The 13,430-nt window shown below is 52.5% G+C and overlaps 1 protein-coding gene and 1 long non-coding RNA gene across 2 annotated transcripts in view; one reads left to right on the top strand and one right to left on the bottom strand.

Annotated features, from left to right (window-relative positions):
• Window positions 1-406: 406 nt before the first annotated feature.
• Window positions 407-5,538, bottom strand: LOC109277606 (uncharacterized). The gene is made up of 3 exons (XR_002085243.2): window positions 5,263-5,538; window positions 3,968-4,068; window positions 407-638 (listed from the first exon to the last, which is right to left on the bottom strand). It is a non-coding gene; the product is annotated as an uncharacterized LOC109277606 (long non-coding RNA).
• Window positions 5,539-5,651: 113 nt separating this feature from the next.
• The window catches only part of RBM19 (RNA binding motif protein 19), a 142,894-nt gene continuing 135,115 nt past the window's right edge, over window positions 5,652-13,430 (top strand). The window contains 5 exon segments of the mRNA XM_019467363.2: window positions 5,652-5,808; window positions 9,675-9,857; window positions 11,520-11,645; window positions 11,843-11,881; window positions 12,183-12,375. Of these exon segments, the coding sequence (XP_019322908.2) occupies window positions 5,773-5,808; window positions 9,675-9,857; window positions 11,520-11,645; window positions 11,843-11,881; window positions 12,183-12,375 (577 nt within the window). The 5' untranslated portion in view covers window positions 5,652-5,772.

Genomic DNA, 13,430 nt, shown 5'->3' with positions numbered 1-13,430 from the left:
GATGACGTGTTAGTGTCCTTGGGCTCCTGTAATAAATTACCATATATGGGGGGGGGGCGGTTAGAACAACTGAAATGTATCTTCTCACACTTCTGGAGACTAGAGATCCAAAATGAAGGTGTCAGCAGGGCCGTGTTGTCTCTGAAGTCTTTAGGGGAGGATCCTTCCTCACCTTTTTCACCTTCTGGTGGTTGCTGGTAATTCTCGGCTGGTGGCTGCCTCCCCCAACCCCTGTCTCCCCCATCACAGAGTTCTCCCTGTGTGCGCGTGTCTTCACATGGCCTTCTTGTAAGGACACCAAGTCATTGGGGTTACGGCCCACCCTAAATCCAGGATGACCTCATCTCCAGATCCTTAAATTCCATCTGTAAGACCTAATTTTCAAATAAGATCCCACTCACAGGTCCCAAGGGCTTCTAGATATTTTGGGGAGAGATGCAGTTCAACCCATGAGAGGTGAGGACAAGGTATGCACATTTGAGAAGCAGAAAGTGGCCAGTGTGGCTGCAGCTGAGTGGGGAGCAGTGGTCAGTGGTTGGACCTCACAGGACCTGGAGGCCGGTCAGGAAACGAACTCCCTTCTCAAACCAGCCTTTTGATCCTCTGTATGTGAGACAGGGCATCTGCCCACAGTACAGCTGAAAAAATAAGAAAAGAAAGGACAACGATTCTGGTCTTACCCCCAGATCATCCTGTCTCAGGCCTCCAGGCCAGGTTCAACAGGCACTGGAATTTGGAGGCACCAGAGCCTAGGATAAGACCCCCGTGGGCATATCTTCTTAGAATGGGTTCAGTTTCCCCCCAGCCACAGTCTGTGTGAGGAATGATCTGTGATTTCCATGTGCCTCCAGGTGAATCTTTACGGTTCACCGCCAAGGGCAAGAAGGGCCCCCCACATCTCCAACGGTGGGCTCCCAGCAGGGCCAAGAGGCAGGGGGATGGGGGGGTCCTCAGCTGCCACCGGTCACAGGTGAGCTACCCGATGTCCACACGGGTGTGGCTCACACCTGGTCTCCTGTCTCAAGTTACCATGGCCTCCGGCATCCATCAAGGTTCCTCTGCAGGTTCCTGGGAATAGGGGGCTGCTTTTCTGGGGAAGGGGATTCTGGGGTGATGGGCAGTGAATGGCCAGGGCCACACTGAAACTGTCAGGTGGTGACATACAGGGTAACAGTCTCCAGCACCTCCCTTGCCGCCCTTACGGGGAATGGCCACCGGTGAGAAGGGGCCAGAGGAGCCCAGCTTGAACCTGACCTTGGTTTCTACCCTGTGATCTTGAGCTAGTGTTTCCTCCTTTGGGGGCCTCAGTTTCCCTGTGTGTCAATGGATAGAAAGGCAGTCGTCTGGGACTCGTGTAACCCTGTACAAACTAAAATTGACTGCCACTAAGCCTTTGTAAATACCGTCAAATTTTCTAGAAACCCCATGGGTGATTTATAGATGACAAAGGGAAAACCTTTACAGAAGAGGAGCCTGGCAGACGGCCCTTACCCTGCTGACGAGCGTTCCCATTACCCGCTTTGCGACAGATTGACAGCATAGCCCCAATTCAGTCGTGGGGAAATGCCAGCTGGACCTCCCCTGAGGGACAGTGTATAACATGACTGGCCTGCAGCCTTCGGAACCATCAGGGGAACGACGGGAAGAAACACTGATGAAATCTTGGCAGATTAAAGGAGGCTAAAGAGACGTGACAAGGGATTGCCACGTGTAACCTTGGGCTGAATCACGGACCAGGGGACAAAATGGTGGTTGAGACGCTGGCTGAAATTTGAATACGTGGTGTTAGAAAAAAAAGTATTATATCAATGCTAAACATTCCTGAATTTGATGATTGCACTGTGGTTATGGACTGGATCTGGGGGGAAGAGTCTCAGCGTGAAGGGCCATGATGATTACAACTAGTTTTGTAATAACGATAATATACGGAGAGAGGTAAGTCAAGTGGGCTGAATGTTAATCCTCAGGGAGCCCGGTGAGGACACGTGGGTGTTAACAGCCGTTACCCAATTTTATAGAAAAGACAACAGGCTCAGGGATCAGCACTTTGCTGGGGGCCACCCAGCCAGTATGTGGCCAGCCGGGATTCTTAGAAGCCCCAGCCTCAATCAAGTCCCCTGGGGAACCACACCCTAATTCTCAGAATGCTCACTGCACTTGGAATTCGTTGTCTGATGTGGGATCCCCCATGAGCACAGGGACGGCGCTTGTCTTGTTAACTGCTGTAGCCCCAGTGCCTGCACGGGAGTCACTCAGATATTTGCTGGGTTGCATTAGACTACGAGGTGTCAGGATCCCCAGAAAAGCTGCTGTTGGAAGAAACAGAGGAACGCTTGGAACGGAAAGAAGAACCTCCGCGGGGGGGGGGGGGGGGGGGGGGGAACTGAGGGCATTCAAATAAAGCACGGACTTGAGTTAATAATAATGTATCAATATCCGTTCGATTGTGACAAATGCACCACGCCTACGCGAACGCCCACGCGAACCGCAGGGGAACCCGGGTGCAGGGTGCGTGGGAACTCTTAATATTCTCACAACTTTTCTGCCAATCTAAAATGACCCTAAAATTAAGAGTTTACTAAATTTTTTTTAAGGATATTTTGAAAATTAAAAGGATTTGAGAGGTCGGTATTTATAGATGTGGAATAATCGCTAAGGTGTATTAGAAAGGGCTAAAAGCAAGGTGCTCAAAGGAAGAGGCTCTCTACCCGTGTTGCCTCTACATACAGGTCAGCAAACTATGTTCCGGGCCAAATTGGGTCAGCCACCCATTTCTCTATGACCGCACAGCCAAGAATGGTTTTCCCATTTTTAAGTGGTTGAAAAAAAAAAAAAATCAAAAGACGAGTACTATTTGGGGACCCATGAAACCGATAGGAAATTCAAATGGCAGCGTCCATCAATAAAGTTTTATTGGAACAGAGGCACACACACATCCACTGATGTGGCTCCTTTCCTGTTGAGACAACCACAGGCTTGGCTGTCCCTGGAGAGACAGATGGATGAGAACTTTGGACAGTGGTTTCCTGTAGGAAGGAGAACAGACTGGATGGGGAAACAGGAGTGATGGTTGCTGGATCTATCCTTAAAAATCTAAGTCATTTACCAAAAGACATTTTGAGAAGGAAGGTGGGTTTCGCAGGGCCCCTGGGAAGGGGGTTGAGACATCTTAAGTAGAAAGGATCATGCCTGAAGGCATGTGAGGCATCCGTTGTTATTTTACTGTATAGAAGCCCTTTCCAAAGGTCGGTCTTCTCATGGTGGGGCAGGTTAGTGTCAGGCAAGCAGGCGCAGAGAGACTTCTCTCTTCTGCACCTTGCTTTTTGCCCTTTCTGATGCACCTTAGCGATTATTCCACATCTATAAATACCGACCTCTCAAATCCCTTTAATTTTCAAAATATCCTTAAAAAAGATTTAATAAACTCTTTTAGAATCATTTTAGATTTACAGAAAAGTTGTGAGACTATTAGAGTTCCTACACACTCTGCACCCAGGTTCCCCTGCGGGTTAGCATCCCGATGGTCCATTTGTCACAATGGAACCAAAATCGATACAATATTATTAGCTAAAGGGCATGCTTTGTTTGGATGTCCTCAGCCTTTCTCTTTCTCTGTCCCAGGATCCCATGTTACATTTAGTTGTCCTGTCTCCTCAGGCTCCTTCTGGCCGGGACAGTTTCTCAGACTTCTTGACAATTTTGAGGAGTCCTGATCAGGGATTTTGTTTTTGGATGTCCCCCACTTGGGGTTTATCTGATGTCTTCTCATAATTAGACTCTTCATGTGGAGGAAATCAAGACTCCAGTCTCCTGTCCTCTCTCTATCCTGCCTCTACCAAACCCTTCCAAGTCCTTCCCGCAGCCTTTTCCCCCTGGGAAGGTAACTCCCTCACGATCCAGACACAACTTCCCACAGTCCCCAGCGCACTCATGATGGCAGCTTCCGGTAGAGCCGGCTTAGACCTACCAGATTGTTAATCCTTGAGTGTGATCAGAGAGGCCGGTCTGGTGGGGCCCAGGTGCCCCCAGATTATATTTGCTGGGAGAGAAAAGGAGGCAAGAGACAACCTGGCAAGGAAGGAGAACAGAAGATTAATAATAATGTTACAACGTGGCTGTTTATTAAATGCACGGGGATATGCAATACAACCCAGGAGCAGTCCCTCCGACCCGGACATGTGGCGACCATATTTTCCTGGTCCAGCATTGGGACACACAGATTGGCAAAGAGCATTCCATTTCTTTTAATACCTTTGAAAGACCTTCTGATTTGTGAATTTCTTTAGGGAAGGCTACGTTTAGTTGCACATTTTAATAAAGGCAGTTCATGAAAATAATAAAATAAAAGTACATGAAGCCAGGACTTGGTGGGGCAACCCACACTTGCCCTCTCATAAAAGGCTAATATCCTGGAGCTGCCTTATAAAGCCTGCTTCAGCCCCTCCTGACCAGGGTCTCTGTGTGCAGAAAACAACCCCCTAATTGTCATTTAATTAAAGAGCATTTTCACGAATATCAATAAATATCTGCTGAATAAAGTGACCCCTTAAATCATCCACTCTAGGCGTGTGTGAGGGTACATTTTTACATGTGTATGTGTGCTTTCCTTGGAAGGGACTACAAGAGGCAGAGAGGGCGAAATTCGACCTTCCAAGTAACCCTCTACACAAAGCAAATAAAGCCTCATGAAGGGGGTTGAATAGTGTCCCCCAAAGAGATACACTCCCATGCCCTACACTCTGGAACCTACCAATGTGACCTTAGTTGGAAGAGGGTCCTTGCAGATAGAAAGTTAAGGATCTTGACGTGAGATCATCCTGGATTTGAGATGGGCTCTAAGCCCAGTAAGAGAAAGGAGAGGGGAGTGGATTTGACACAGATGCACAGGGGAGAAGGCATTGTCAACAGGAGGCAGAGACTGGAGGGATACCGTCACAAGTCACAGGCCACCTGGGGCCACCGGGAGCTGGACCAGGCAAGGAAGGATATTCCCCTAGAGACTACCAGGAGGGTGCAGCCCTGCCCACACCTTGATTTGGGGTGTCCTGCCTCCAGAACTGTGAAGGGATACATTTCTGTTAAGTCACCACGTTTCTGGTAATGTTACAGCACCTGTAGGAAACCAACGAACCTCAAAATCCTAGCTCTTAAGACTACTTAATACTACTTAATATGTCACAGCTCTGTGACTTTGAGCAAGCTGCCTTAATCTGGTTCCCAGCGGACTCGCCCGCAAAACAGAGATGTTTATTTCCAACTTACAAGTGACGCTCTCATAGATTCATGGTGTCTGGCAGCCTTTCTGAACCTCAGTTTCCTTATCTCTGAATGGGAGGCAAGCATCCCTAATCCTTACCGCCCCCCCTCCTTCTTCGGGCTGTTTTAGGATTCAATAATAAAAGAAAATACAGAAGGGGGCTAAAACGACTTCCAAGTGTTCACCAGCACTCAAGCGCCCAACCCGCCACACGCAGACCCCCAGCCAACCAGCGCCCCCGGGCGCCTGCGGGGCCGCGGGGTTTCTACCGGCGAAAACAGCCTGCGCATGCGCAGAATGCAAGCGCTCAGGCCCGCCCCTTGAGGGGTGTGACTTCCTTGGGTCGCTCCGGTTCGGCCACGCCTGCTTCCGGAGAGGGCGGGCTTACGTCTGAAACACGTGATCTTGTTCCGGCTCGCCAAAGATGGCGGCCCCCAGAGCGGGAGCGTGAAAGTTGTTGGTGAAAGACGCTGTCCACCTGCGCTGGCATCGCAACCCAGTGGGGATCGTGCGCCATGTCGCGACTGATCGTGAAGAACCTCCCGAATGGGGTGAGTGCGGGGCCTGGACTTGAGAATCTGAAATTGGGAGCAGCCAGTTGGGGGCTAGGAAGGAGGTGGCTGGGGAGAATTGAGGGGCTTCGGCCCTGGGGCAGGACTCAGGACGTATTCGAAACCCAAAAGGGCAGGATCGGTGGCAAATCCCCCATTTGACAGTTGGGAGAGGGGGACAGCGAGCGCTCAAGGTTCCACAGCCGGTCCGAGGGTACCTGACTTCCATCCCGACAACTTTTCCGGGGGAGATGCCAACACCCCACGTGGGCTGAATACTCTCTTCCACAACCCCTCTGGTCCGATCACGTTTTTTTGTTGACTTGTGACTGGGTCGGACCCTGCACTTGTATTCATCTCCCACTCGGGAAACTGTTGGAGAGGCAAATGGGGAGTATTAGGTTGAGGACCTGCGTTACAATCCTGACTCCCAACTTTAGGGCCAGTGGGCATCATTGAAGGAGACTGAGTGCGTGTGAAGGGCTTTCAACCGTTTATCCAGTAAGTAGAGAGGGGTGAGCCAGTCACACTTGTCACTGTTTCAAGAGCCCAGCACAGAACCTGGCACGTGGTAGACATTCAGTAAAAACATGTGGAACGAATGAGTGAAGAAATAGCCGGGAAGTAGGTGGTGTCAGATGCCTGGAGGCAGCGTGCCCCAGGGGTTCATCCTTACCTATTTTGCTATAACTTTTGTGGGGATGAAGAGCCCCCACACCACTGGTGTGGCTAGTAAGCTCGTTCCCAAGATACAAAATGTGCCCTTTGGATGGGATGAGACGTCTTCTGGACTCTTCACTCTAATTCCTCAGGAGGTTCTCTCCTTAGGAGTGACAACACAAAGCCATTTCGGCTTTATTGTGTGTGTGTGTGTGTGTGTGTAACTCCTCCCCCCCCCCCCCCAGCGGTTGTGGGGGACCTATGACAGGATTTTAAGAATTCAAACACTACAAAAAAAAAAAAATTCAAACAGCGCAATGGTGTATGAAATGAGAAGCAAAATCTTTTGCTCCATCCTGCCTCCGTCTTTCTGTCCACGAGGAATCATCTTCAGTGGTTTGTTTTTAGGACTCCTCATTGGTGTTTCTTCATGTCTAAATAGCGTGCTCTGTCCTCCATTTCGTGGTCTGTTTACCTCAGTGACTGTCTGCTGACCCTCCCCTAAGCAAGATGAGGAATTTTGATCATGTGTTTTTCCCTAACTGTCTGTTATATTATTTTTAATTCTTCCATTGTTTACCCTAAGGAGTAAACCTTCAGAATACACGTTGATGCATCCAGCTGCTTTAGGCAGTGTCTCTTGGTGCCTCACGGTGATGGATGAGGACTTTAGCATAGCTACCCTCCCAACTTCCGTCTCATTGGGCTTCTTCTCTCGTTGGACTGACTCTCTTACCCTTGCTTGTCTTGTCTGATGAATGAAAGAATTCGCGAAAACCAATGGTAGCAGTAGGTGACATTTGGAGAGCTCGCTGCGTCCCAGGCGCTGCACCAGTGGCTTTCGGTAAAGTAACTCATTTATTCCTCAGCAGAGCCCTACAAGGTAGCTTCCGTTATTACGCCCATTTTAAAGGTGAAGCAACCGAACTACAGCAAAGGAGAGGGATTTCCCTGAGGTCGCACACAGCTGGTAATTCAAAGAGCAGGGATTGAATTGAGCAGTCTGCTTCTAGAAATGTGCATTCCTGACCCCTTCACCGTACTGCCTCTCTTTGCACGATAGCATACACTTTTCTTAACTCTTTCCCAACACGTATTTAGTAGTGAGTACTTGTTATGTTGCTGACATTGTAGATAGTGGGAGATAAAATTCAGCCCCCCCTCCTCCCCTCCCTTAGAGCACGAGCAGTCTAGCAGAGGAGAACAGGAGCCAGATCACTGTGACATAAGGTCAGGGATCGAAGTAGGACCCTGTGCTGTGTGAGCACAGGCGGCTTGGTTACCTGACCCACCTGAGGAGTCCGGGAGAGGCCTCCTGGGGGAGATGACTGAATTGAGAATGAAGGGTTAGCCGGGGCCTTTTGGGAAGATTGCACCCACAGGAGACGACCAGTAAAACCTCAGAGGTGGGAGTCGGGGAGGGCTTCGAGAAGTTTGGCAAGAGGTGGTACTGCAGGGGTGGGTCAGGCCGGGTCGTGGAGAATTGCGTGTTTTACCTTAGCGGTTTCTCCATGAGCCTTTGGCGTCCGAAAGTCGCCAAGAGGTTTTGGACAGAGGAATGGTGGGGTCAGACTTGCGCGTGGCTCTTCCCAGGTAGTGGGGGTGATGAATTTCACTGCCTTTTATGTATCTGAGCTGAGTCACAGACCTCGATCCTGTAGACCTTGGGTAGACCATTGGTCCTCCACGAGCTTCGTTTTCTCCTCTCTAAAAACGTGGATAATAATCCCTAACTCATAGGGTGATACGAGATTTTAATGATTACAGAGTTGTTAAGAACCTGCCTCAGAAAATGTGTTTTTCCTTCCTACTGGGCTGCCAAGGTCTCCAGTCTTTTTAATTTTAGACCTTGTATTGGCTATTTTGGGGGGTTTTTGGTGTCCCCAGTACTACATACACACAGTTCTCCCAGTCACTGCTTAAAAAACTCACTGTGGGGCGCCTGGGTGGCTCAGTCGGTTAAGCGTCCGACTTCAGCTCAGGTCATGATCTCACAGTCTGCGAGTTCAAGCCCCGCGTCGGGCTCTGTGCTGACAGCTCGGAGCCTGGAGCCTGCTTCAGATTCTGCCTCGCTCTCTCTCTGCCCCTTCCCTGCTCATGCGTTGTCTCTCTCTCTGTCAAAAATAAATAAACATTTAAAAAAATAAATAAATAAATAAACAAATAAATAAATAAATAAAATAAAAAAACTCACTGAATTGGATGGGTAGCCTGGCTGGAGTGAGGATGGGGGCCAGGAGCCAGTTTCCATAGTGTGGGCCCCGTGACCAAATCCTAAGAACATTAATGAATTAGTTTTCTATTGCTATTACAAGAAATTGCCACAAACGAAGTGGCTTAGACAACACACATTGGTAATCTTACAGTTTTGGAGGGCAGAGCACCTTGTTGTTTCTTTTAAATCTTATTATTAGTTAGTTTTGAGAGAGTGGGTGCATGTGGGGGAGAGGCAGAGAAAGAGGAAGAGAGAGGGAGAGAATCCCAAGCAGGCTCCACAACACCAGTGCAGAGCCTGTCGTGAGGCTCGAACCCGTGAACCGTGAGATCATGGCCTGAGCCAAAGTCGGACACCTAACCGGCTGAGCCACCCCGGTGCTGAAATCCTAAAATCAAGGTGTTGGTAGGGCCGCGTTCCTTTTGGAGACTCCCGGGGAGAATCTGTTTCCTTGCCTTTTTTAAGCTTCTCCAGGCTGCCTGCTCTCCTGGGCTTCTGGCCACCTCCTGAATGGTCAAAGCCAACAGCATGGCATCGTGCAGTCTCTTTCTGTCTCCAACATCCCATCACCTTTTCCGGCCCTGACCCTCCTGTCTCTCTCGTATAGTGGAACATGGACCTCAGATCCACCCGGATAATCCAGGAGAACTTCCCCGTCTCAGGATCCTTAATGTAATCACATCTGTGAAATGCCTTTGCCATCAGCAGTCATATACTCACGGGGCCCAGGGATTAGGATGTGGACATCGACCGTCCACCACAATGAGCAAACACATGTAACCTATACCATGTTCATTTGTTCACGCATTTATCCTGACATTTATCTTTATCAGGTGTTGGCTGTGGAGTGGCCACAGGGCTGACCTCCCGATGTGTTCGCTCTCCTTATCCTAACAGGGAATCCCAGGGCCTCGGGGTTTCCAGCCCGGTTTTGCCCCCTTGGCTCTGAGGACTCCCCTGCTCCTCCCTCACTGCGCCCCTTCCGTCCCAGATGAAGGAGGAGCGTTTCAGGCAGCTGTTTGCCTCCTTTGGCGCCCTGACCGACTGCAGCCTGAAGTTCACCAAAGACGGCAAGTTCCGTAAGTTTGGCTTCATCGGCTTCAAGTCGGAGGAAGAGGCCCGATCGGCACTGAACCATTTCAACAGGAGTTTTATCGACACGTCCCGGATTGTGGTGAGTCCACTTCCGCCTGCCCGTCGAACCTGACCCCCCTTGACCTTCCCCTCTCCGCTCCTGTCCGGAGCCTGGCTGCTCCCAGACCATGCTGCCCCGGTCCACCTCACCGGTGCTCAAACTTCCTGCGTACGAATCCCCTGGAGAGCTTTCTCCGCGGTTTCCGACTCAGCGTGGGGGCGGGGTGGGACTCAGCGTGGGGGCGGGGAGCGCCCACCCGATGCTGGGGGTTTAGAGAAACATCGTGCCCCTGGCCCCGTCCTCATGGGTGAATAGGCCGCTTTCAGTCCGTGTTGTCAGCGCTGTGACGGGGAAGCGCCAGGGGGCCCGGGTCCTGGCCTGGGAAGGGGTCAGGAGAGCTTCCTGGAGGAGGAGGTCCTGCCCGTGTCACTCACGTACATCTAATGAGTTGGTAAAACATCCTTAACGCTCTGGTGGGAAGAGAAAACCAGATGTTGGACAAGTGTGTATCATGCGATCCCATTCAGACAATTCGTATTTTTCAGTCTACAAGTGTGTGATATGAAGAGAGCCACGTGGAAGGATTTTTACCAAAACGTTAATTTCTCCCTCCGGGTGATAAGGGTTAGGGTAAAAACGGGTTTTTGTTTGTTTGGTTCTTTTTTTTTTTCCACTTGTACTTTCCTCTGTTGATTTAAGTTTCATACGCTGAACACATGTCACTGCTACAGAAACAGAACTATTTTGAAAATCCCTACAAAGGGGTGTGTCAGGATGGTAGTCTGTCCCCAGGGGGCAGAGGTGGCCGCCCGGCCCTCCTGAGTGTGGCAGAAAGCGTGGCTCTCGGCTCAGGCTGGACACCAAGCACTTCCGGGCTTCCAAGCGGTCGCCCCCCTGTCTCGTCACCCCAGAGCTGTCCCCTGGGGCCAGCTGAGCTTGCCCCACGGTCATTACAGTGATCCGGGAGGCCGCTAGCTTAGCCTCGACCCCCTGCGTCAGCCACCCTGGGGGCTGGATGGCTAAGAACTCGGGCTCCAGAGCCGACCCCCTGCGCAATTAAAAATCCGTGTAGAACTTTCAACTCCCCCCAAATCTAACTACTAATAGCCTACTGTTGACCAGGAGCCCTACTGATAACAGTCAACGTGTATTTTGCATGTTATATGTGTTCTGTGCTGTAATCTTACGATAAAATAAGCTAAAAAAAAACCCAAACACATTAAGGAAATCATGAGAGGAAAGACATTCACGATGCTGTACTGTATATAGCAAAAAAAAAAAAAAAAAAAAATCTGCATACAAGCGGACCCGCACGGTTCCAACTCGTATTGTCCCAGGGGCATCTGTAGTCCCTGCCGGCCTTTGCCCGTCCTCGCTAAAGTCATCAGAATCGTTGCACTCACCCACAAGTTCCATGCGCCAGGCAGTCTGAGCCCTCTGCAGGTGGGAGCGACCCCCACCCTCCCCACTTTGAACATCGGAAAGGTTAAGTGGCTGCGACCTTCGACCTGGGTGATCGGGACAGGAGTGGAGACAGGAACTCGGGGGTTGTGGTTCAAGGATCGGTTGTGATTTGCTTCAGCCGACTCAGCCAGCAAGTGACAGCCACCTTTGTGAAAAGGCCCGGCTCCCAGGTGCCGAAGGGGAGCGCCCGTGCTGGGCGGGTGGCAGTGTCCCCATCACCCTCTCTCTCCCACGCAGGTGGAGTTCTGCAAGTCGTTTGGGGACCCGACAAAGCCCCGGGCCTGGAGCAAGCATGCCCAGAAAACAAGCCAGTCTAAGACTCCCTCAAAAGGCCAAGACTCCGTCTCGACGGAACCTAAGAAAGTGCGTAGAAGGTCACTCCCACCCGCATCCCCGATGTCAGCAAGGTGGTGGCCCCTGCATGGGCTGGGCGGTGCGAGCGGGAATGGCCAGACACCCCCCTCAGGTGGTTCCTGAAGGCGGGTGCTCCCCGGGCAATGCGTTCTGTCCCCCCTTCCCCCTCATCTGTGACCCTCACCGTCTGCGACTTCTGTTTGCAGGATGACAAGACGAAAAAGGTAGCGAGTGAGCTGGAGAAGGTGAGTGTGTCCCATTGGCCGAGAGCGTGGGTGCCCTGGGTGGTGCTAGGAGGGCTGCGGCAGGCTCAGAGGGGGTGAGGCAGCCTGGCAGGCAGAGGTGGGCCTCGTCTTCCTTGCCATGTGTCTGTGGCTCCGTAGTCCTCTAGTCTGGTGAAGGGTACCACCAACTGCCCCCAGGGTCCTCAGGAGACCAGGGACGTGAGCTCGGCGGATGCCCTCATCCTCCGGGGAGGCAGGCGGGTGCGCCCTAGCTGAGCCTTCTCTGCCTGTCCCCCTTTGTCCCCGGCCCCGGTGCCACCAGCTGAAGAAAGACACAGAGTTCCGGGAGTTCCTGTCGGTTCATCAGAAGCGGACACAGACAGCCACTTGGGCGAACGATGCCCTGGACGCCGAGCCCTCGAAAGGGAAGGGCAGGCCTGGCAGTGACTACCTGAACTTCGACTCCGACTCGGGGCAGGAGACTGACGAGGAGGGGCCTGGGGAGGACCCGGAAGGTAAGGGCATCTGCGTGCACCCTCCCTGCCGGAGCGCGTGCCCCTGCGTGTGTCCAGACCAGCAGGGGTGTGACCTTGGGCCCCTCAGTGCCAGACACAGGAGACGACTGTGAGAGACGCTGTCCTCAAGTGGGGGTGGTTATCCCACCCAAGATGCCCTGACCGGGCCTGGTCACAGTCAGTCAAATACTTATGGGGCACCCGCTGAATGCCGGGCATTCAGGACATAGCAGTGAGCAAAAGACAGAAGAATCCTGCTCGCATGGAGCCTCCATTCCAGTGGTGGGGAGAGAAACCACAGGAGATGAAGTTCAGTGTTGACGACGTGCCTAAAGACGGGCGCCACAGAGACAAAGCAGGAAAGGGGGGAGGAGAGCTCCCGGGGAAGGCCTCTTGAGGAGGGGACCGTAGAGCGGAGGCCTGAAGGCGGTGAGGCAGGGCACCTCTGCCCTCAGCAGGGGCCCACGGCCACGTCGCGGGGCCGGGGGGGGGGGGGGATGCGAGCGGGAGCAGTCGCCATCCCGAGTGGCAGTTGCTGTGGTCGTGGGTCGGGCGTCGATTTTGCTTTGAGGCGGGAGAATGACTTCCATGTGAATTTCAGGCCTGGTAAAGCTTCTGGCAACACTGGAGTCCAGACGACTCGCTGGGAGCTGGTGGGGTACAGCAGGGGAGGCGCGGGAAGCGGGTCGCTGGCAGAGGGTGGCCAGGGCACAGGGCAGAGGGAAGTGCAGGAGCTCGAGGGGACCCCGCGTGGTTTGGGGTGGCTGCCGGGGAGAAGCCGGGCAGCTCACGTGGGCCCGAGGAAGAGGGTGGGTGTCCCGGGAGCATCTGGAGGCCACTCCGGGAGTGACGGTCCTGTCCGTGCTCTCAGAAGAGTCCCGCAGGCCGTAGTCGAAAGAGCAGGCTGACGAGGGCAGGGCCGGCCCGGGGAGTCGCGTGGCTCTCGACCAGCCGTGGCCCGTGAGATACCGGAACCCCCCGCAGTTCGCCCCGGTTAACGTCACGTGTCAGAGGACCCGCCGGGGCTGCCCCCGGTGGCCCTCTGCCGCCCCCGC

This window comes from Panthera pardus, unplaced genomic scaffold, assembly GCF_024362965.1.
Source record: "Panthera pardus isolate Hobbes unplaced genomic scaffold, ASM2436296v1 HiC_scaffold_15, whole genome shotgun sequence".
NCBI classification, from domain to species: domain Eukaryota; kingdom Metazoa; phylum Chordata; class Mammalia; order Carnivora; family Felidae; genus Panthera; species Panthera pardus.
The sequence above is the reverse complement of the archived record's forward strand: the minus strand, read 5'-3'. Positions and strand labels throughout refer to the sequence as shown.